Raw genomic sequence first — 23,887 nt, 5'->3', positions numbered from 1 at the left:
TAACAGAAATGTCCAATTTCTTGATTTAATTGGTGGTTACATTGAGAATACTCATTTTATAAAAATTTATCAAGCTCTACACTTATGTTGGTGCACTTCTCTGTATCATATTTTAAAAATTAATATTTACATATAAATTAACAAATAGAAGCTTAAACACTTGGAAATTATAAGTCAGTCTTCTAAGCTACCTCTTAGATCAAAAAGGAAATCAAGAATGTAATTACAGAATATATAGAAACATACTAGTATGTAAATATTGCATAAAAACCCATAGTTTCACCTCAAAACTGCACTCAAATTCAGAGAGATATTTTTAATGTTATCAGAAAGAAAGAAACAAGTTATGCTTTTATCTCAAAAAGCCCCAAAAGAGGAAAAATAGAAAATCATTATCAACCAGGCGCTGTTTTTCACACCTGTAATCCCAGCACTTTGGGAGGCTGAGGCAGTTGGATCACCTGAGATCGGGAGTTTGAGACCAGCCTGACCAACATGGAGAAACCCCATCTTTACTAAAAATACAAAAATTAGCCGGGTGTGGTGGCACATGCCTGTAATCCCAGCTACTCGGGAGGCTGAGGCGGGAGAATCGCTTGAACCCAGGAGGCGGAGGTTGCAGTGAGCCGAGATAGTCCTATTGCACTCCAGCCTGGGCAACAAGAGCCAAACTCCGTCTCAAAAAAAAAAAAAAAAAAAAAAGAAAGAAAAAAAAGAAAAGAAAAGAAAAGAAAAGAAAATCAATATCTAGCAACATGGAGGAATACATTTGTAAAGGTAGAAGAATATGGATAAAAACAAAAATTGATTAATAAATATAAAAATTACTGTTATGATAAAACAATAAAAGAAATAGGTGGCGAGTCCAAGAGAGAAAACAGAGATACGCAACATTAGGAAGGAGAAAAGAGTAGTAGGTTCGGATTCCAATTCACAAACTCAGGTGTATTTTCCATGACTGGACTTTGCGTCTTCAGACCCATTTTATGAAGTGACAGAAACAATGTTAGGCATTCAAGAGTTATCTCGTTTTTCCTGCATTGGCACTCATTTTTCTCAGGGGCAGAGGGTATGCCATATGTAGTACCATGACTGGAGGGTGGAGGAGAGGTTGTTGAGCTTCAGCCTGGGTTATTACACTTACTTGCCATCATCTGCTCAGAAGTCCGTATGCATCCAATTTCCGGATGTCAGTTTAGGTCACTGTTGAGTATATCCTCGTTACAGACCACAAGGCTTTTTCATCAGTCTATCTCTCTTCCACCTAACTGCAATGCCCGCTTCTTATAAGTGCTAGGAGAAAATTCTACAGCTTCCATGCCGCTCTAGATGATAAGCAACTCATTTGCACCTCTCCAAGATGCTTGGGTTCCCAGAAAACCCCCTATGGCAGTGGAGCAAACCTCCAAGGTAGGTCAGGTCTGTCTGTCTGTCTGTCTGCCTGCCTGGACCTAGCAGAGCCCTTTCCATTGTAACGGTCCATGCACTGCTCGCATGTTAACCTTAGATATCTTTCTTCTCTGTGGGGATTTTGATGGTAGAGGTAGGGTGGGTGCCAGGTGCAAAAATTAAAAATACCTAGTAGAGGAGCAAGGGGATACATCTGTTGGTGGATCATCAGAATCTCATGTGACAACATGCAGATGTAGAGGCCAGAAAAATAATTTTAAGAGAATATTATGTATTTTGTTTAATCTTGATTGAGCATTCACAGTTGGGAAGGCACTGTGGTAAAGGCAGGGCTATAGAAGTAATGATAGACAAGAATGACTCTTGGATCTTCCCTTTCTCTCCTCTCTTCCTATCCCACCTTTTCTATTCTATCAATTTCAAAGTCTTTGTATTTCTACTACTACTTATAAATATTTGCTGGATCTGCCCAGCTTCCTCTACTTTTTTTTTTTTTTTTTTTTTTTTTTGAGACGGAGTTTCGCTCGTGTTGTCCAGGCTGGAGTGCAATGGTGCGATCTCAGCTCACTGCAACCTCCGCCATTGGGTTCAAGCGATTCTCTTGCCTCAGCCTCTCCAGTAACTGGGATTACAGGCATGTGCCACCACACCTGGCTAATTTTGTATTTTTAGTAGAGATGGGGTTTCTCCATGTTGGTCAGGTTGAGGTTGATCACTCCCAACCTCAGGTGATCCACCCACCTCAGCCTCCCAAAGTGCTGTGATTACAGGCATGAGCCACCGTGCCCAACCAGCTTCCTCCACTTTTGTGACCCTCACTCTGGCCTTCTGTCTGGATATTTCCAGCAATTCTTCCCGGTCTTCCCCTCCCTCCACCCTAGCTGTGCGACTGTCCTCTGTTCCAACTGTTCTGCAATTCACCCAGCTTTCTGCAATGCAACTTATTTATTTTGCCTGTAAGTCCTCACACATGTGAATTCCTCTGGTGGGAGTACTTTTGACTCCTCTGTGGCTTTTTTTTTTTTTTTCTGTCATTTCATCTTTTATTTTAGATTCAAGGAATACATGTGCAGGTTTGCTACATGGGTCTATCGTGTAATGCTGAGGTTTGGGGTACAATTGATCCCATCACCCAGGTACTGAGCATAGTACCCAATAGGTAGTTTTTCAAACCTTGAAAAGCTCCCTCCCTCCCTCTTTTCATAGTCCCCATCGTCTACTGTTGTCATCTTTACAGCTGTGAGTACTCAATGTTTAGCTCCCGCTTATAAGTGAAAGCATGCAGTATCTGGTTTTCTGTTTCTGCCTTAATTCACTTAGGATAATGGCCTCCAGCTGCATCCGTGTTGCTGCAAAGAACATGATTTCATTCTTTTTTATGCCTGTGTAGTATTCCATGGTACATATGTACCACACTTGCTTTATCCAATCCATTGTTGATGGGCACCAAGGCTGATTGCATGTCTTTGCTATTATTCATGCTGCAATGAACATACGAGTGCATGTCATTTTGGTAGAACAATTTATTTTGCCTTGGATAGATACACAGCAATGGGATTGCTGGATCGAATGATAGTTCTATTTTAAGTTCTTTGAGAAATATCCAAACCATTTCCCACAGTGGCTGAACTAATGTACATTCCCACTAACACCGTATGTGTTCCCTTTTCTCTGCAGCCTCACCAGCATCTGTTGTTCTGTTGTTTTTAGATCTTGGTTTTTTTTGGTTTTGTTTTGTTTTGTTTTTTGAGATGAAATCTCTCTCTGTTGCCAGGCCAGAGTGCAGTGTCACAATCTCGGCTCACTGCAACCTCCACCTCCCGGGTTCAAGGGATTCTTGTGCCTCAGCCTCCCGAGTAGCTGGGACTATAGGCGTGCGCCACTGCACCCAGCTAATTTTTTTGTATTTTTAGTAGAGAGGGGTTTCACCATGTTGGCCAGGATGGTCTCGATTTCTTGACCTCATGATCTACCCACCTCAGCCTCTGAAAGTGCTGGGATTACAGGCGTGAGACACCGCACCTGGCCAGACCTTTTAGTAATAGCCGTTCTGACTGGTGTGAGATGGTATCTCAATGTGAACTCCTTCTCTTTGATGACCCAAACTTGATGTCTAGAAAACTTTCCCTACCCCACTTCCCCAACTATGTTATTAACCCAACTATATACTCTAAGATCACCTAACGTTTCTTCTACCATAGCCCTTATCCCGTTTCATTGCCAATACGTATAATAAGAGGTAACATTATCCAGTGTTTACTGTTTGCCAGGAACTGGGCAAAGTCCTTTGAAAATATTATCCATTTAATCTGCATCACACAGCCTTGAGAGATAGGTACTATGATTTACTCCATTTCTCCAGTGGGGAAATTGAGGTTCAGAAGAATGTTTAAAATTTGTTTTGAATTGTACAAGTGGTAGTCATAGGATTCAAACCCAGGTCTTACTCATCCCCAAGCTTACCTGCTGTCTCCCACATTCATGGACTGCTCACGGCACTAGGACTTCCTCAAACACACAGTAAATCCAGGCTGTGGTTAATTCCCTCTGAGAAGTCACCTCCTCTGTCAGCAATCTATCTGGGAGATAATAGAACACAGTAGCATTAGAAGGACTTAAAGACCCCCCTCATTCCTGAAATTTTCTCCAGCCTTGCTGATAGGCATACCATCCTTTCTTGGTTTTCTACCCACTCCCTCTCATTCTCCTTTGCCAATACCTTAAATGTTGGCATTCCTCAAGATCCTCTTTTATTCTCACTCCACATATTGTATAGGTCATAGCTATTCTCTTGATCTCAGTTAACATCTGAATGCTGACCCCTTCCATATCTGTATCTCTGTTGAAGGCACTCTGAACTCCAGACCTCTCTGTCTGAGAGATTGCTGAATGAATTCTTTCAGCAGCCCTGTGGCTAGGTAAACACACCATGGCTCCCATCTCTGATATTCTTCATCCCTGCCTATGATGTAAGCTCCAGCAGATCACACATAATCTCCTGTACTTTTTTTTTTTTTTTTTTTTGAGACAGAGTCTCACCCTATCGCCCAGGCTGGAGCACAATGGCACCATCTCCGCTCACTGCAACCTCCACCTCCCGGGTTCAAGTGATTCTCCTGCCTCAGCCTCCCAAGTAGCTGGGGTTACAGGCGCACACCACCACACCCGGCTGACTTTTTGTGTCTTTAGTAGAGGTGGGTTTTCACCATGTTGGCCAGGCCCATCTCGAACTCCTGACCTTGTGATCTGCCCACCTCAGCCTCCCAAAGTGCTGAGATTACAGCCTAAGCCACCGAGCCTGGCCCTGTACTTTCATCTCCATACTGCCCTAGCCACTGGTCCACACTCAAACTGCTTCTTTTCCTCCAAACTTCCTCTCTGTCCTATGGTAAGTCAGTGTCCCCGCATCTACAACATCTGTGGCTGGATCTCATCACTTCTCAACACTCTGAGGTGGGGGCTTCCCTATCTCCCCATTCCCATATACCTTGGGATTTGGCAGCGAGGTTGAAATCCTCCACATCCTCACCCCTGCTTCTAGACTCTTATTAATCCACCTTCATGCAAGAGCTCCTGCTTATCAGAAGCATATGCTGTGGAGTTCTGGGGCTTTACCACTCCCCCTCCTTCCTTCCTGTTGTCATCTTCATACTTCTCAGTTATTTCTCCTCACTCATTGACAATTTTTTTTTTTTAAGACAGAGTCGTGCTCTGTCACCCAGGCTGAAGTGCAGTGGCGCTATCTCAGCTCACTGAAACCTCTGTCTCCTGAGTTCAAGCGATTCTCCTGCCTCAGCCTCCCAAAAAGCTGGGATTACAGGTGTGTACCACCACACCTGGCTAATTTTTTTTTTTTTTTTTTTTTTTTTTTTTGTATTTTTAGTAGAGATGGAGTTTCACCATGTTGGTCAGGCTGGTCTCGAACTCCTGGCCTCAAGTGATCCGCCCACCTCAGCCTCCCAAAATGCTGGGATTACAGGCTGTGAGCCACCATGCCCGGCCTCACTGACAACGTTTAAGCTTGGATTGACCTACTCCTGCACTCCACGTCCTGCTGTCATTTTGGATTATATTGATGTCTACATGGCTGCGGATTTCCAGCCCTTTTACCTTGTCCATCCCAATAACTTTCACATCTGCTTCATTTCAGTTACATATCCCCAAGGCATCCTGTGGTCTTCATGGGGAGCTCCTCTTCTGCAGAATCATCAATTCAGACATGCTCCTCTGAGACAGCCTCCTGGTCTGAAAATATTCTTGCTCACCTCATATCGCACCATGAGAACTTGGGGGAGACAATATAGCACCTGTGCCAGAATCAACCACACTGGGGTTCAAATCCTGACTCTACCGTCTACTGTGCACTCTTGGGCAAATCATTTACTTTTCCCTGTCTTAAAAATGGAGATGATAGTAGAATCCAACTCTCAGAATTTAAAGAGGTAAATGAGAAAGTGTATGTAGAATTGACTTATTTCATACCAGGCAAGTGACACAGGACACATTAAATTAATATTAGCTAATGCAAGACGGTGCCTCATGGCACGCCCTCTGGGCTGCAGTGTTCTGTTTTGGAGGAGATTGTTTTTATTATGGGGAGTTCTCACTTTAGTGACCTCTCTTGATGGTGTAGAGGTAAGGTAGGTAGGTCCTTATTGTTCTGGGGACAGACATCCCAACCCTTCAGATCAATATAGGCTGTTTCTCCAGATGCCTCTTGTCACAGGTAGTGCTGAAGAAGGTTGGATTGGTTTGTATGTCAATCCCAGAGGTTTTGAGGAGGGCAGAGACCAAGAGGTGAAGGTTTTAGCTTCAAATTTAAAGTTAGAGAGACCTTGCAGGGAGAAGTGGGTTGGAAATCCACTTCTAAAGAAAACCTGGGCTGGGTGCAGTAGCTCACGTCTGTAATCCCAGCACTTTGGGAGGCTGAGGCGAGTGGATCACCTGAGATCAGGAGTTTGAGACCGGCCTGGCCAACATGGTGAAACCCCATCTCTACTAAAAAACTATTTAAAAATTACCTAGGTGTGGTGGCAGGTGTCTGTAATCCCAGCTACTTGGGTGGCTGAGGCAGGAGAATCACTAGAGCCTGGGAGGTGGAGGTTGCAGTGAGCTGAGACCGCGCCATTGCACTCCAGCTTGGGCGACAAGAACTCTGTCTCAAAAGAAGAAGGAGAAGGAGAGAAAGAAAGAGAGGAAAGAAGGAAGGAAGGAAGGAAGGAAGGAAGGAAGGAAGGAAGGAAGGAAGGAAGGAGGAAGGAAGGAAGGAAGGAAGGAAGGAAGGAAGGAAAACCTGGTGTTAGGCAAGGGGCAAGGTTGCCACTCAAATTATCTTGAAGCTAGAAAGAGGTAAGACCGAGTAGCCTGGCCCCTGCACTGTGTCAGCTGAACAACTATGGTGCATGAAAGTGTATGAGGGTTCTAGGTCCTTCAAGTGGCTTGTATTTAGGGTGACCATGGCCCTTATTTTGCCTGAGATAGTCCAGAATATGCCTATTGTCTTGGCCTCCTTTAGGATTTCACATTTGTCCTGAACAGAAGTGTTGTGCTCTAGATGATAAATTATATGGTCACCCTCACGGGGTCTTGTCCTTGCCAGACCCTGGGGAAGTAACTGTGTGAAGCTTTACCAATTTGATACACAGCAGAGGCACACAGGGCTCAAATCTTGCCCTGGGAAAAGCGTAACAAGAGCACAGGATTTAACACCCTGTTCTAGAGGGTCATACCACTCAGAGTTCTCTGCCAGCCCCTGGTGGAAGTCCAAGCTTACTTGGGCAGGGGAATGTCTTGTCTAAGCATGACACCAAGGGAGTAACACCACACCTTTCGATGAGCCTCCTAGGCTGGTAGCAGGAGTAAATGGAAAATCCCTGGACTTCCCTCTTGGCAGCTGTGATACCAAATCCTTCACCTAGAGGCCAGGAGGCACCCAGGCCCATCTCAAAACAACCCATCTTAGTTGATTATTGTAGGATCTCTAGTCTCGAAGAATATGTGTTTCTGTTCCATTACAAAAGATAGGAGCAGTGGATCCCTCTTCCCATTACTGGACACAAGGACATGCCTTAACATTTGGGTGTGATATGGGTTTTGGTGTGATAACATGGACTTCTTGTCAGTCTAGGCATGTGGGTACTAAGGCTTCCATTTTGAGCCATTCCCAAGTCTCCACCCACCTAGCCTCAAGACTGTACCCAAGTTACTCTCACTTTGGTTACCTGCAATCTTCTTATTAAATCAAATGAACACTTTTCAGTCCTTATCTTTCCTACTAAACTGTGAACATGGGTACCCATTTACATTATGATCACAATGATGGCAATATAATTACATGATTAGTAGTATTGCATCAATACTTAGTCCGCTTCTAATTTTTTTATCCTACCACTTTCTGACTCCTATCTTCACTTTTAGCATAATACTTTGCGTATTCCATGGTTCGCTATTTTACTTCCTCTATAGTCCTATCCTGAGCCCCCAGTTCTGTTTTCTTGTTTTCATACCCATTTCTAAAGCACCGTCAACCTGGCTCAACTTGCCTCTCTGCCTTCTCTGCTTCCACTTTTGGGCTGTTGATGCTGTTGATGAAAAGTCCTACCATTGTGCAGAAGGCATGATCTCCAGTCAAGTTTTCCAACTCTTCCCAGGCATCCTTCTATGTCTGCCAATCAGTTCTCTCTCCCATTCTCCACAGCTCTTAATTCAGACATTATCCACTGTTATTAAAACTCCCACTTCACTCATCTTCTGCCGCATAGGTGAGTGTTACCTCTCCATCTCGTTTCGAGTATCAAATGGAAGCCACCCTCTGAAAATTTCCTCAGTGCCCTCCCACCACACCTGTATGACCCACATACAGACCTGCATCTCCACCCATCCTCCTCTTTCTCTCCTGCCTCAACATCCCAAAGGCAACCTAACCTGGATCTCATTCTCTGCCTCCTTTTCTCTATCTTATACTACCTAATTCTCATTAGCTTTGAAATCAGCTCATCTCTCGCTCCTCTTGAAAATCAATCCTTTAAATGTCTGACTGTCTGCTATGATCTTGTGTGTCTTCCTCTTACATTGCCACACTTCTTGAGAGAAACACCTGAATTCACTGTCTCCACTTACTGACCTCCTTTTAATTCCTCAGTTTGTACCCACCTGGCCTCACCACTACATCCAAATTGCTCTCACCTTGATTATAAAACACCTTCTTATTATTAAATCAAATGAACACTTTTCATTCCATATCTTAGTGGAACACAGTAGCATTAGAAGGAATTAAAGACGCCCCTCTTTTCTGAAAATTTCTCCAGGCTTAGTGATAGAAATACCATCCCCTCTTGGTTTTCTAGCCACTCCCTCTCATTCTCCTTTGCCAATACCTTAAATGTTGGCATTCCTCAGGATCCTCTTTTATTCTCACTCCACATACTGTATAGGTCATAGCTATTCTCATGATCTCAGTTAACATCTGAATGCTGACCCCTTTCATATCTATATCTCCACTGAAGGCACTCTGAGCTCCAGACCTCTCTAGTGAAGAATTTTGGCTTGAGTGTCCCTCAGACACCAGATGATCAAAAATCAAATTCATTATTTTTCCTATCAAGTAACTCTTCCTCATCCTGGTCTTTACTTCTGTGAATGGCACTAACATATGCTCCAAATTGAGCTCTTCCTCCTCCAAATCCAGAACCTCTCTCTCCTTGCCCATCCACATCCAATAATAAGTTCCGTATTTTGCATTCTATTAACATGTTTCAAACCTACCTTCATCTCTCCATTTCCACCACCATCTGCCCTTTGGCTGGGTTATTGCCATGAGCTAAGTTGTTACCTTTTCTTTTGCCTGCCTCCCAAACCCCATCATTCTTTTTTTTTTTTTTTTTTTTGAGACAGAGTCTTACTCTGTCACCCAGGCTGGAGTGCAGTGGCACGATCTCGACTCACAGCAACCTCCGATTCCCAGGTTCAAGAGATTCTCCTGCTTCAGCCTCCCAAGTATCTGGGACTACAGGTGCGTGCCACCACGCCTGGCTAATTTTTGTATTTTTAGTAGAGATGGGAGTTTGCCATGTTAGCCAGGCTGGTCTTGAACTCCTGACCTAGGTGATCCACCCACCTCGACCTCCCAAAGTGTTGGGATTACAGGCATGAGCCACCGCACTTGGCCACCCCATCATTCTTTGTGTCCTAAATTCGATGTGTTGGGTTACTCATCATTTCTCATGTCTGTAGAATAAGGAGGGCACAGCAATTTATCAGATGAATTCACACAGATGTACTGTGCTACCCTTCCCATGTCCTTGACACTCCAATCCACCCTATAGCTGGAATCATCTTTCTAAGGTGAAAGGGTTATAGCAGCACTGTCTTGCTTAAAACTCTTCTATTGTGGCACTATTCACAATAGCAAAGACTTGGAATCAACCCAAATGTCCATCAGTGACAGACTGGATTAAGAAAATGTGGCACATATACACCATGGAATACTATGCAGCCATAAAAAAGGATGAATTTGTGTCCTTTGTAGGGACATGGATGCAGCTGGAAACCATCATTCTCAGCAAACTATCACAAGAACAGAAAACCAAACACCGCATGTTCTCACTCATAGGTGGGAACTGAACAATGAGATCACTTGGACTTGGGAAGGGGAACATCACACACCGGGGCCTACCATGGGGAGGGGGGAGGGGGGAGGGATTGCACTGGGAGTTATACCTGATGTAAATGACGAGTTGATGGGTGCTGACGAGTTGATGGCTGCAGCACACCAACACGGCACAAGTATACATATGTAACAAACCTGCACGTTATGCACATGTACCCTAGAACTCAAAGTATAATAATAAAAAAAAAAGATATTAAAAAAAAAAAAAACTCTTCAGTGATGCCCCGCTGTCTTCAAAACAAGTCTAGACTCCTCAATGTGTCTTATGAGTCCCTTCATGATCTGGCCCCCATCTTGCCCCCTGTTATGGATTGAATTGTGTTCCCTTAAAATTCCTACATTGAAGTCCTAACCCTCAGCACCTCAGAATGTGAGCTTACTTGGAGCTAGGGCCTTTACAGAGGTAATCAAGTTAAAGTGAGGTCATTAGGCAGGGCACGGTGGCTCACACCTGTAATCCCAACACTTTGGGAGGCCGAGGTGGGTGGATCACCTGAGGTCGGGAGTTCAAGACCAGCCTGACCAATATGGAGAAGCCCCATCTCTACTAAAAATACAAAATTAGCTGGAAATACGGTGGCAGGTGCCTGTAATCCCAGCTACTTCGGAGGCCGAGGCAGGGGAATTGCTTGAACCTGGGAGGCAGAGGTTGGAGTGAGCTGAGATTGTGCCATTGCACTCCAGCCTGGGCAACGAGAGTGAAACTCCGTCTCAAATAAATAAATAAATAAAATAAAATGAAGTCATTAGGATGGGCTCTAATCCTAGACAGCTGGAGTCCTTATAAAAATGAGAAATTTGGACACAGAGACAGACACATACAGAAGGAAAATGATGCGGAGATACAGGGAGAATGCCATGTGGACATGAACGTGGCCATCTGTAAGCCAAGGAGAAAGGACAGGAGCAGCCCCTTTCCTCACAGCCTCAGAGGGAACCAACCCCGCTGACACCTTGATTCCAAGCATCTGGCCTCCAGAATTGTGAGGCAACCCATTTCTGTTGCTTCAGCCACCCTGTTGGTTGTTCTTTTTGTTTTTCTTTGAAATGGAGTTTCGCTGGAGTGCAGTGGTGCGATCTTGGTTCACTCCAACCTCTGCCTCCCGGGTTCAAGTGACTCTCCTGCCTCAGCCTTCCGAGCCCACCATCACGCCGGGCTAATTTTTGTATTTTTAGTAGAGACAGGGTTTCACCATGTTGGTCAGGCTGGTCTCAAACTCCTGACCTCACGATCCACCTACCTCGGCCTCCCAAAGTACTGGGATTACAGGTGGGAGCCGCCGCGCCCGGCCACTGTGGTACTTTCTTCTGATAGCCCTGGCCCTCTTTTCTTTCCTACGCTTCTACCAGCAGTACCCCTGCCCCCTTGTTCTACTCTCTACATCCCCCGAAGACGGTCAATTCTCTTAAATCTTCAGGCCTTTGCACGGGCTATTTCCTCAGCCTGAATGCCCCTTTCCTTAGTAGTTTGCCTGCCTAACTCCTGTGTCATTTCATGTCTTGGCTTAGTGGCTTCCTCCTCTGGAAGAGTTCTTCCTGGCCATCCATCCTTCCTCCACCTCCACCCACAAGACTTTATTAAATGCCCTGCTGGGTAGCACATAGCATGCAATTAATCAGATTACGCATTATTCCCTATTTTCTTGTCTCCTCGCTAGATGGCAAACTTCCTGAAAGTAGGAATTATGTCGTAGAAATCTACTATTTCTGCCTTTTCAGCACCCTCTGGTACTAGCACCCCAGTTTTCTCTTAGAAGAACTCACCTTCCCTACTGCCGGTCCATAAGATTCAAATGATCCCACTCCACAGCTCAGGGCTGAGCAGGGAATCCAGACCCTGTGCGTGTATTTATATCCGCTTCTCATGGCCATAGAGATGGATTCAGGGATGACCATTACCTGCTGGGACCACTGAGAGCAAGCTCTGAGATTTCTGCCAGGACTCCCAGGACTGAGAAACTCTCTTGTTGCTGGAATTGCTACACGTGGGGCTGCCGGTAACCCATGACCTTGTTGATTCTACATGAGAGAGCCTACCAGAAAGTAAGGCTGACATAGGGGCAGAGAGAGCTGTGGTAGGGAGAAAGACCAGTTCTTAGCTAAACCAGGGCTTGGGATGTTTGTCCACTCCAGGGCTCTTTTCACAGTCTGACATTTTCCCCCTATGTGGTTCATATGTTCACCAATGACAAAATAATAGGCAGGAATAAACTTAAGAGGAAAAGGTAGATTAAAAACTAGGTCTTATTTAGGGTGTCTATATATACAGGCCTCTTGATACCCAATTTATCCTGTGTTGTTATTCAACGTGCTCAGTTACTAAACTGATGAAAACATTGAATTGGCTAAGTTGTATATGTACGTGTGTATCTTAATGGGCATATGCATAGCTTGAGAATCTGTTTTGTAAAGGTTCTGATTGTATTAGTATGATCCACAGTAAGTATCAGCTCAGGCAGTGTGTGCAGGTGCTCAAGATCTGGGCTTTGGAGGTGAGCAAATTGCAGTCTGACTCTTGGCTCTGCCATTTCTCAGTCGTGTAACTTTAGGCAATTTATGTATCCTCTGAGCCTGGTGTCTTTATTTGCAAAAACGAGGATGATAATGATACTACTTCATGGGGTCATTGTGGGAATAAAAGGAAACAACACATATAAATAGAACAGAAAACCAAACACCGCATGTTCTCACTCATAGGTGGGAACTGAACAATGAGATCACTTGGACTCAGGAAGGGGAACATCACACACCGGGGCCTATCATGGGGAGGGGGGAGGGGGGAGGGATTGCATGGGGAGTTATACCTGATGTAAATGACGAGTTGATGGGTGCAGCACACCAACATGGCACAAGTATACATATGTGACAAACCTGCACGTTATGCACATGTACCCTAGAACTTAAAGTATAATAATAATAATAAATAAATAAATAAATAACAATAAATAGCACATTCCACAAGGCCTGGGTACATCACACAGCCACGAGAAAAAAAAAAAAGCTTTACATTTCTTTTTAAAATAAACATTTTATTTAAAAATATATGCATTTTCTTTTAAAAAAAAGAACATATGCCAACTTTGGTATTTTAGCCACTGCTTTTTGTCTCTTCCCAGTAACCCACATTTCTTTCTGATTATGCATAATGGAGCCAAAGAGACCAACGTGAAAACACCACTCCACAAGGTCCCACAGAGAACCTATGCTTGCTCTTTTTTTCTTTACAAAGTGTCTCTTTATGCTTCGCTGAGGGAGGATTTTAAGCACCCAGCAATACATTGTCCTCCGTTCCCACTGCAGGGCCATTGGAGAGGAACTCTGGGGAGCAGTGTGGGTTCCTTTCCTTTGGAAAACATTAAAATAACTTCCAGGATCCCCCATCGTTATACTCCCCTTTTCCACTAACACACAGGAGCTATGAAACCACTTCGAGGAAATGCATGCTCCAGTGTTCATGGCGGGAGCAGATGGTTAAAATAAGCACAGGAGACCTTCAGGCGTTGGTTTGTCTTAATCCACAGGGAAAATCGCTGAGTCCCAGAATCAAAAGGGAACTTACTCACATGTTATTGCATTCAGTGGGTCCTATGACAATTTCCCTGGCAGATGACAACAAAATTCTTCCCAGATCTCATCCTGTCTTGCAATCGTCTCCCCATGGGTAATCTCAATCTAACCATGGTTTCTCTGTAAACCTGGACTCTAGAATCAAACTCAGCTCCTTAACGCAACTGACCAGATCTTGGCACTATAGGATTGTCTTGTTCCAGGACCTGGGCTTTGTGCGTCTGTCAGTATCATCTGTCTAATAAACCATTGGCAATTTCGACCCTGAACCAACCTACCAGTTTATATTGGATTTATGAGAAAACCAAGAACCCAGACTCTTTTCACTACAAGTTTTCTCATATCTGATATTTGATAGCAAACTGTGTACCAGCAATTAGGAACTTCCTTCTGTGAGGAAGGCAGCTGAGGGCTGTAGGGGGAAATCAAATTGCCTTCGTATTCTTAGATGATTTTCTTTTAAGGGCAAGAGGCTCACCAGTAAGTGTCCCTTTTGTCTATAAAGCTGCTATGATACATAGGGATAGGACACAAAAAAAAGCTTCCTCCACCCTTTCCTTACTTTCAAGGGGCTTCTGTATCTGGCAATCAAAACAAATCTTCAAACTCTCATGGATGTTTTAAATGATAGGAAATATTAAAAGATCTCCAAGTGATAGACTACTGGTGTTTGTCCACCAAGAATAGTGCAAGAATTTTGGAGTGAGAGATAGCTTTTGGCTAAAAAGTGATCCCCACCTCTACCCTCCCTTTTGGAAAAATGAAGACCCCCCCCCCCCTTTTTTTTTTTTATCATAGCTAAAAGGTTTCTAGTTTGAGAACTGGCAGATTCTCAGTGTTCTTACATGTAGCAAATACAACTCCCTGGTCATTCAAATCTGAACAATCTGTGCTGAATCAATTCAGTATTGTTTATCTGAAGATTTGTGTGCTTTGCCCATGGTGGGTATCAAATATTAGCCACTGGATGAGTAAATCTGATGTGGGAGTTTTCAGCCAGACCAGAATCTGTTTCTAGAAGAGCCGACTGACTTTAAAATAAATAATATTTGGAAAGAACCATTTTGAATGCTTCGGATAGGTTTTACTGATTCTTTTTTTTTTTTTTTTTTCAGGTTGGATGTAAATGTTTTTGAATGGCAAAAGGCTGACAGTTCTCAGATCCTTGATTGTTCAGGTGAATGTTGTCTTGGTTTCCTCAATTACTGGTACAATTATTGTAGTGCTAAGAATGACTTCTCCTTAAAAAAATTCTGATTTACTTCTCATAGTGTTACATCTTAGCTGAACTGAGAAGTTCATAGATCAGAAAGTTTGGCCCTTTTTTCCTTCCCTTCCTTCTTTCCTCTCTTCTTTCCTTCCTTCCCTTCTCCTTCCTTCTCTCTTTGCCTCCCTTCCCATCTCCTGTCTTCCCTTCCTTTCTCCCTCCCTCTCCTTCCTCCCTCCGTCCCTCTCTTCCTCCCTCCGTCCCTCTCTTCCTCCCTCTTTCTCCCTTACAATAGAATATGTGTTGTCTCATTAACGTTGTTAGAAGCAGGGTCACGACTAATAAGCACTGGCTTGCCGCAAGCACTTGCACGAATAAATTTTTTGACTTCTTTAGGTAAGTATGAATCTACTAGGCTGCAGGAGATAGCTGCAAATGTCTTCAAGTCTTCATCACCACGGGGGTTCAGAGGTCCTAGGAAAACTGCACATGGTCATCTTCAGGTTCTAAGAGCATTAGGAAACTTGAATGTGACCATCTTTGTAAGTCTCTGTACATCTTTTAGTCGTGCCTGAATTGTCATCACAAAAGACACAACTAAGAGTTTAAAAGAATTTAAAATAAAATTCTCAATGGGAGACAAATTCATGGATTATCTGATGTACTGGAAGCAGCCAACTTCATCAATTTTCTCCCAATTATCTCCAGTTTTCTCCCTCAAATTTCATGTCTGAGCTATGCAGAGAGAGGGTGAATGTGGTTTGTGGAGACTGTGGAAGGAGGTTGAGAGCAGTTATCCAGAGATCTGCTCTTTTAACTGTGTTGGTTTGCATTGGGATATAGGAACCATTTTATCTTTTGTCTACCGTCAGGCGTATCTATCAGTCCTGGGTCATAGCCCAAAAGATCCCCATAAAAAAGCACAATCTGGAGAAGTACAGAGGCCTCCTAACTAGGTCTAGTCTCTCAGATAGAAATACCCAAAGGAAAAATATAATTAACACTCAGTCCCAGGTCTCAGAATAGGGGCACTGTGTGAATTTGTTTTCCAAAGGAAGTAAGGGGAAGAAAAAGAACGTACAAACAGCAAAACGTGACACCTGAAAAGTGCACTGACCAGCAAGCTTTGTCAAGACCCCAAGAAAACATCAACAGCTGAGGAATGAACAAATGTGTGGAGTGTATTAATAAGGTTTTCTTCCCCAGTAGCTTCATCTTCGAAGGAAACACTGGCAATTTTTTCTTCTGGATTGTGTTGGTTCTGATGACTGACATAAAAGCAAAATAAAAAATTTACCATGTGGATCTTTTAAAACACAATGCAGATAAAGGAATGTAAAATGATTTTCATGTTCCTTTCATATTCCTCTATAAGAGACTGTGATGCCATTTCCAGCTACTAATGGTGAAGCCGTTCTGTCTTTTCACATCCATATTCACTGCCAAGATGAGCTTGTTCACGATAAGCAAGTAGCTGTGAGTCATCGGGTTGGAGTCGTTAGTCATACACAGAGAGACAACGTGTAGTCTGGTTGATTAATCAGAAATTCATAGTGAGAAAGGCCAGGTATCATTCACATCAGATTAAGGGTTAAAGGCTTTTGGTGTAGAACTCAGTAGTGCTGCTTTTGAAGATACACGCACACACACATATAATATACGTGTATGTATATATCTATCATACATACATGTGTATTTGTGTGTGTATGTGTATTCGCCCACATCCCACCCCCAGAATAAGATCTGGCAGCTTTCAGAGTAGCAATCACCAAAACCTCTCTGTGTTCACACATTTTTTACAAGTTAACAATGGAATGACTTCTAAATCTTTGGTTTATCAAAAAGAGAGCTTCTAAAATCACAACATTTTTGATTATTTTTTCTATAAGTGCACAGTGAACAACATTTTTTTTTACAAAAGATAAAAACAGTGCCTTAGTGATTTAAATAAAAAAACAAAACAACAGCAATAGCTCCTTTCTACAGCATGCAACAATATAAAATGGTGAACTGGAGCCACAGTGAGCCTTACAGAGACTGTCCCGAAATTTCAGTTTTTTCCAACTCCCAGCCAAAGCCACGAGAGGTAACGAGGAATGCACACTCGACCATTGTCTTTTTCCTTCCATTGTTTTCAATGTGCAATTCTGTTTTCTTTCAAAAACCCAGATCTGAAATTCTCTCCTGTAAATATCATCCGTATTTGTCTTTACAATGTAACGATTTCCAATTTCCCCAGAGCAACACAAACCAATAATTTCTTGAAAACTAAATGAGAATAGAAGGAACGTGGTGACTGATGGACCAAGTCACCAGTTTCTTCCTCAAGAAATTCTTGCGACTTCCTTTTGCTGCAAACTGTGCGTGTGGAGAATGAGTTCTCCAGAAGAACCTGGATTATTACATTTGTCAAAAATGGCTTTCTTAGGAGTATGGCAGCTTGTTAGAGCTGAGAAGTCCTCCCCTCCCAATGTTGGGGCAGAAAAAGAAAGATGGCCAAATGAGGAACAGGAAAGGATTGGTACCTTGAGGGAAAAGTGGAGTGAGAGAAAGATAAACTGATAATAGCAAAACAAAAGGAGAAGTTGGACTCCCATAAGTAACGGTCCTGTTATAGGAACCCAGGGTGTTTATTCCAGGGTATGTGAAATGATGTTATTCTCTAGTCCTGTCTGAAGTATCCCTGGTACGGCTTCCTTCCTGTGCCTCGAGATACGTTTCTACCAATGTGGTCATCTCTAGTCTTTGGAACTAAAGGGGGCTGGTGGTGTTGGGGAGCTTGTGGCATCTCCTTCGGGGGAAGAAGGTCTGCATCCTTCAGGGTTCTCATCTAGGACACGTACTTATCAGCAGAGATATGGCGGGAATGATTGGGTCACTGGTTGAAAAAGAAGAAAGTTCTGGGTGGCGTTCTGTGGACTCAGTTCAGGTTAACTGTTATTAGTGACCACACAGAGTCCTGGGTACAGGTTCAGAACCACTCCAGTGGGGCAGTTTTGTGGTAGAGGGACATTGAGTTGATTTAGCTTTCCTCGAAAAAGATTGGTTTTGGCCCTCTGTCTCAAGAACTTTTGATTTGAAGCCGGGTCTGGCTTCTCTTTTGAAAGATAGTAATGGAGACATTGGGCAACAGCTTCCATCGTAGGTATGTCTTCCATAACCTTGGAGGGCTGGCTTCCCTGTGCTCCCAAAAGACTGTGTTTCCTTTCCATGTTATCGCTAGTGAATTCGTAAGAAAAGCTTACAGTGTGAGCTTTTGCCTGAGAAAAATAATGGGCTAGAAAATATACTGGTCTTTGAAAAGGCAGTGAAATATCTTTTTTGGCATCCTTAATCTGAGAAAGCCCATTTTTGAACACACTGTTGAAATCATGAACAGGTACTGAATGTTGGTAAATATTACAGTATTTGTATTTCTAAAAATGTCTCCTATTTGTTCTTGTTGACTGGCACAGAAGTCTCCATTGCTTCTCTTTAATTCTCTTCTTCTTCTTCTATTTTTGGACAGTAAAGTACGTATGGCTGTGTGCTTTCCCCCATGGTACTCCTATTGGTCTTCCGTAGCGCTGGTGCATCGAGCATTCTACCACTGCTGTAAGTGAAGGTCCATGGAAGAACTCAAATTGAGATCAGTGACATCCAGGAAATCGATGTTGAAGATGCTGGGACTGCTGGTGGTGAGGGCGCTAAAGCCTGGTGTGGAACTTGGCGGAGTGAGGTCCAGCCACTCCATGGTTTCCCAGGGAGATTCAGTGAAGCTTAACTGCAGCCCACTGCTGTCTACAGAAGAGGGTGAAAACTGTGTCTGCATCGGAGAGAGGGGGCCTGGCAAGATCTCATGTGCATTGAAGAGGTCTTCTGCAGCCTTCCCAGAGAATCCATCCATTATCCCATCAAAATGAGGTTCTTCGCTCCCAATTTTTAGAAGGGTGACATCACTCACCTTTCCTAGGGGGCTCTGGGAATTTAATAAGACTTCAAGATGCTCATCACTGTCAGTGACATAGGGATCAAAGGGGATCTGGCTGCCTGAAGAGGCTTGTTCAAAGGAAGCCGCGGGCTTGGGGAGGACAGCAGTTGGACTTCGGGAAGATCTGGGTATCTTTGGGACTTTTTGAAGACATGAGTGATCCTCTCTAGCGTCTGCTGGCATTTCTGTGGGCAATACACGATGTGACTTGTTAAATCACTTCAAATTGAGCATGCCACGCAATATGAGTGAGTTACACTTAGATACAGAAGACAGCCACGCTTCCCTGGTCACCGCTCACCACCCAATCTCATCTCTAAGCTGCTCTGTCAATCTCCAATTCATCATCCCTCTGGTTTTTCCCAAACCCTTTCCTCTTGGGAATTCCACTCTGTGATTCTGAAACTCTCTTCCCCGAAGGTTCCTGTGCCTACTTCTCTGACCCCTGGTAGTCCCTTGAGGACACTGAGTCCATCCCGACACCCTCAGTGAGGGCCTGAAGATGAGGGACCAGGTGCCACGCCATTGCCACTTTCTGATTGCTACTCCACTTCCTTCTGATGACAACTCAGCAGTTTTGGGTTTTGAGGGTGACACCAATGCCTCACCCCCGCCTCCTGGTCACTCCTCCTCATTCACTGAAAACTCTACTTCCTACTCCATTGCCTTTTCCCCACTTCAGCCCTTCTCATTCTGTAACCTGAGCATCCTTGGAAATCACAGCATTCATGGTGGCCTCTCAGCTCCCGACTTGCTCCTCAACTCCAGTGATTCCCTCTTTCCCACCCTGTCAGACACACCTTGGATTGTGTCATCTCCAAATACTGCATCCCTCTGAAAGCTCACTTTCAAGCTATATTTTCTACTCTCTGTCCATCCTCTCCCAACCCTCCAAGCCACTTATTAAGTACCTCATAACAATAATTTCCCAACCATTTACAGTCACGCCAATCCATAGACTCTACTACGTTATCACTGTCCACCAGTCCCTCTGGTCTTCACTTCTTTCCCTGTCCAGCCTGTAGTTTTGGCAGAACCCCACCCCTGGAAGAACCTGATCGTCTGCCTTCGCTGAGCATGCTCTGGATCAGCAGAACGTTGCAAGAGAAAAATTAAACAACTAAGCTGACTTGGTTTCACTTTAGATTTCTGATGTCAGACCTACCGCTGGCATTTAAGACGGCAAAACAACCCTGCTGGGTTTCTCCAGAAAACTCAATTCATTCATGATTAAGTCATAACTGCTCTTCTTCCTCTGAATCTTCCACACTCCCCTTCTGCATCCTCATGCGTTTCTGGCCTTGCCACATATTTCATTAAAGATATACAAGGGCAGGCCGGGTGCGGTGGCTCACGCCTGTAATCCCAGCACTTTGGGAGGCTGAGGTGGGCGGATCATGAGGTCAGGGGATCGAGACCATCCTGGCCAACATGGTGAAACCCCGTCTCTAATAAATATACAAAAAATTAGCTGGGCGTGGTGGCGCACGCCTGTAGTCCCAGGTACTTGGGAGGCTGAGGCAGGAGAATTGCTTGATCCCGGGAGGCGGAGGTCGCAGTGAGCCGAGATTGTGCCACTGCACTTCAGCCTGGTGACATAGTGAGACTCCGTCTCAAAAAATATATATATATATATAGATATATGTGTGTGTGTGTGTGTGTGTATATATATATATATATATAAAAATACAGGCATCTGATATGAACTCTTCTCATTTTTCCATCACAGAACTCATATACACACATATGTTTGTACCCATCTCTTTCTTCTTCCCTCTTGTTACAGTGGAGAAATGGTCTGTTCACTTGCTTGTTGTCTGTCTCCCTTACCAGACTATAAACTCCATAGAAATCAGGACTTCGTCTGATGCGGCACTGAGACTAGCACAATGCCGGGCTACCCCTTCTCTGAGTCCTTTGCTACCTCCGTCTCTGAAATTTTAAATGTTTTTGGCACAAAGATTCCTCCCTGAGTTCTTTTCTTTTTTTCTACACATCCTCCTCAGGTCATCTTATTTATTTGTGTGGTTTGAAATTCTAGGTACACACTCTGTAATTTTTTAAGTAAATAAATGAACAAATTAAAAGATGACAAAAAGCACATGTTGATTATGTTTTATTGCTAGCATGAATAACATGTAAGCCTGAATGAACCATCCAGTGGAAGGTTACTAATTGAATTTCACTTTGAGTAGGTGGCACAAAACGTTCATTATCTGCTTTTTTCTTTTCTCATAATTGAGAAGGCAGGCACATTGAGATTAGACCATAGAAAGAAGTAGTGCAGCAAGAGAAAACACTTAAGGAAACAAGGATTAAGCCGAAACATGAAAACTATTAAAATGATTCTGAAAAATGCTCCTAGGACAAAGGCAGTGAGGAATCATCCACTATGCTTTCTTTTATCAGCTCTAAAAATGTGCGAGAAGCTCAAAGGAAATGACTCTCCCTGAGGACTGCCTGGTACATCCGACTCACAGTGTGCGTCTGATCTTGCTACCAAGAGTTCATTCCTTAAGAGTTCACGCGGGCTCAGAGTGTCCTAATGGACAGGACACAGGCAGTCTTACCTCCACTTTCAATAAGCACGTCCAGGAGTTCATCCATCTGCTGACTCCGGGTCATTTGCTATTACAGATTAACCAAAGGAGGACAGATAATTTAGAAGGTGGTTATCTCCGTAGGAAATCATTAGAAGCAGCACTGCAGGATTTTGAACTAGGTTTGGTTAAGGTTTTTTTTTTTTCTTTCCCTAATTGTGGTAAAATACACATAACTTTAAATTTACTATCAACCATTTTTAAGTGTACAGTTAAGGGGCATTAGGTACATTCACAGTGTTGTGTGACCATCACCACCATCTGTCTTCAGAATTCTTTTCATCCTGCAAGATTAAAACTGTGTACCCATTAAACCAGAATTTCCCACACCCCATCCTTTAGCCCCTGGCGACCACCATTTTCCTTTCTGCCTTTACAAATTTGACTATTCTAAGTCCCTCCTGTGAGTGAACCAGACAGCATTTGTTCTTTTGCAACTAGCTTATTTCCCTAAGCGTAATGTCCTCAAGGTTGATCTATGTTGTGACATGTGTCAGAATTTCTGTTTTTTAAAGACTGAATAAAATTCCATTGTATAGATATAACGCGTGTTGTTTATCCATTCATTTGTCAATGGACATGTGGGTTGCGTGTACCTTTGGGCTACGATGTATCATGCTGCTATGAACATGGGTGTATTGCTTAATGGTTTTTTAACCACGTTTGATTAAGTTTCAGTATTAATTTTAGGCAGATAAACTGCTGAATGAAACAGTCTACTACAACAGGAGAAAGGAAAAAGAAGGCACAATGCTTCCCAGCACAGAGTACTTTAGAGTCAGTTCTATTGTTTGAGAGGTTTTCATCCCAGGAGCAGGACATCTTAGCATATAGAAAATGTCTTTTTAGGCTCTTACTTTGAAGTGACCTGAATCTACCTCTTGTTTGGTTTCTGCAATGTGGTCCAAGAACTTAGCTCATATTTTGTTGGTTCCTCATTGCAGTAGCTTGAGGAAGCTGTAGACACTTGTAGGGTATGTCCCCTCCTCTCTGGCTCATCTCAGTAGAGTCTTATATCTGGACGTCCACTTTGCCTGGCTCTCTTCTTTTGAAACTGAAGAATCAGCTGATGTTTACAGAAACCAGGGGAGAGGAGTGGGGAGAACAAAGGCATATATCCATCTCACTACTCGGAGAGCCCAGACTCAATAAACGCAGGTATCAGTAATCAATATGGATGGGAGCACTGACCAAAAAATGAGTCATTTATCAGTTCAGAAGGTACCAGAAGCCTAAGTGTCTGGCAAGTAATTGAAATGAACTGAATATAGAATAAGAAAAAGAGGCAGAGAGCAGAGCACAGCTGTGGCTCAAAGTAGCAGGAGAACCTTGCTTTCGGCAATTGTCTCGCAGCAATGTGGCTCCTGGGTTGCCAGATCCTCTAACTTTTTAGAAATGAGAAAGCCCACTTTGCATACCATCTCCTGTTATTTAAAATATTCTTTAAGCCAAACAAAACTTAACCGCAGGCTGACTTTGATCTGTGGGATATCCGTATACAGCAACTGACGTAAATGCTCTTCTCTGGGTTAAACACATATGAAGGGCTATCAAATACCTTATCCAAGCTCAGACTATTTGAAATAGGGGATCATTAATTGTTTTCTGTTTTTCTTTTCTTTCTTTTTTTTTTTTTGAGACAGGGTTTTGCTCTTGTCACCTGGGCTGGAGTACAGTGCTGCGAACTCAGCTCACTGCAACCTCCGCCTCCCCGGTTCAAGCAATTCCTCTGCCTCAGCCTCCCGAGTAGCTGGGATTACAGGCACGCGCCACCACACCCAGCTAATTTTTGTATTTTTAGTAGAGACGGGGTCTCACCATATTGGTCAGGCTGGTCTCAAACTCCTGGCCTCAGGTGATCCACCCGCCTTGGCCTCCCAAAGTGCTGGGATTACAGGTGTGAACCACCAGACCCAGCCTTGTTTTTTCTGTTTCCTACTTTTTAATTTTGAGGCTTTCCAAATACAAACGAAAGCAGAGGATATAGTGAACGTCCTTGAGTTTATTATCCAGCTTCAACACCCATCAATGTTTTGGCAGGGTCATTGAATTTTAAAGCCAGGGAGGACCTTAGGAAGTATTATTACCCTGACAATCACTGTCATCTATTTGAGAAGCTATTATGTACCTGAACAAAGTGGTAAGTGTTAGGTTATCTAGAATCCTTACCAAGTAAATATCACTATTTTGTGTAAGAGAGCTGAAGTGTTCATCTGAGCGACAGTGGCAGCTGGCAGATGGCAGAGCTGGTACCAAAGCCAGACAGGTGATCCTCTCTTCTCTCCCTGCCTCACACAGCTACACACGCCAACACTGTTTTCCAATTATTGTCCACATAATTTGCTCATTCTGGTGGCGTGGCACATGACACACTCAGTATCAGAATTTACAAACTGCATGAAGTTTAATCGTATAAAACAATGTCTGTTCATTGAGTCAGTCTATTTATTCTTCTATAAAGAACA

The 23,887-nt window shown here is 43.5% G+C and overlaps 1 protein-coding gene across 2 annotated transcripts in view; it reads right to left on the bottom strand.

Moving 5' to 3' along the window:
- Nucleotides 1–13,086: 13,086 nt before the first annotated feature.
- Nucleotides 13,087–23,887, bottom strand: part of MYOCD (myocardin) — a 99,605-nt gene continuing 88,804 nt past the window's right edge. The window contains exons 13-14 of one of the 2 annotated variants that reach the window (XM_021928180.2): nt 21,393–21,450; nt 13,087–19,007 (exon numbers count right to left, since the gene is read on the bottom strand). In XM_021928180.2, coding sequence (XP_021783872.2) covers nt 18,436–19,007; nt 21,393–21,450 — 630 coding nt within the window. In that variant the 3' untranslated portion in view covers nt 13,087–18,435. The remainder of the gene's footprint in view (nt 19,008–21,392; nt 21,451–23,887) is intronic. The other variant, XM_021928181.2, reaches the window with a different exon arrangement.

The sequence above is a fragment of the Papio anubis genome, chromosome 17 (genome assembly GCF_008728515.1).
Source record: "Papio anubis isolate 15944 chromosome 17, Panubis1.0, whole genome shotgun sequence".
Taxonomy (NCBI): domain Eukaryota; kingdom Metazoa; phylum Chordata; class Mammalia; order Primates; family Cercopithecidae; genus Papio; species Papio anubis.
The sequence above is the reverse complement of the archived record's forward strand: the minus strand, read 5'-3'. Positions and strand labels throughout refer to the sequence as shown.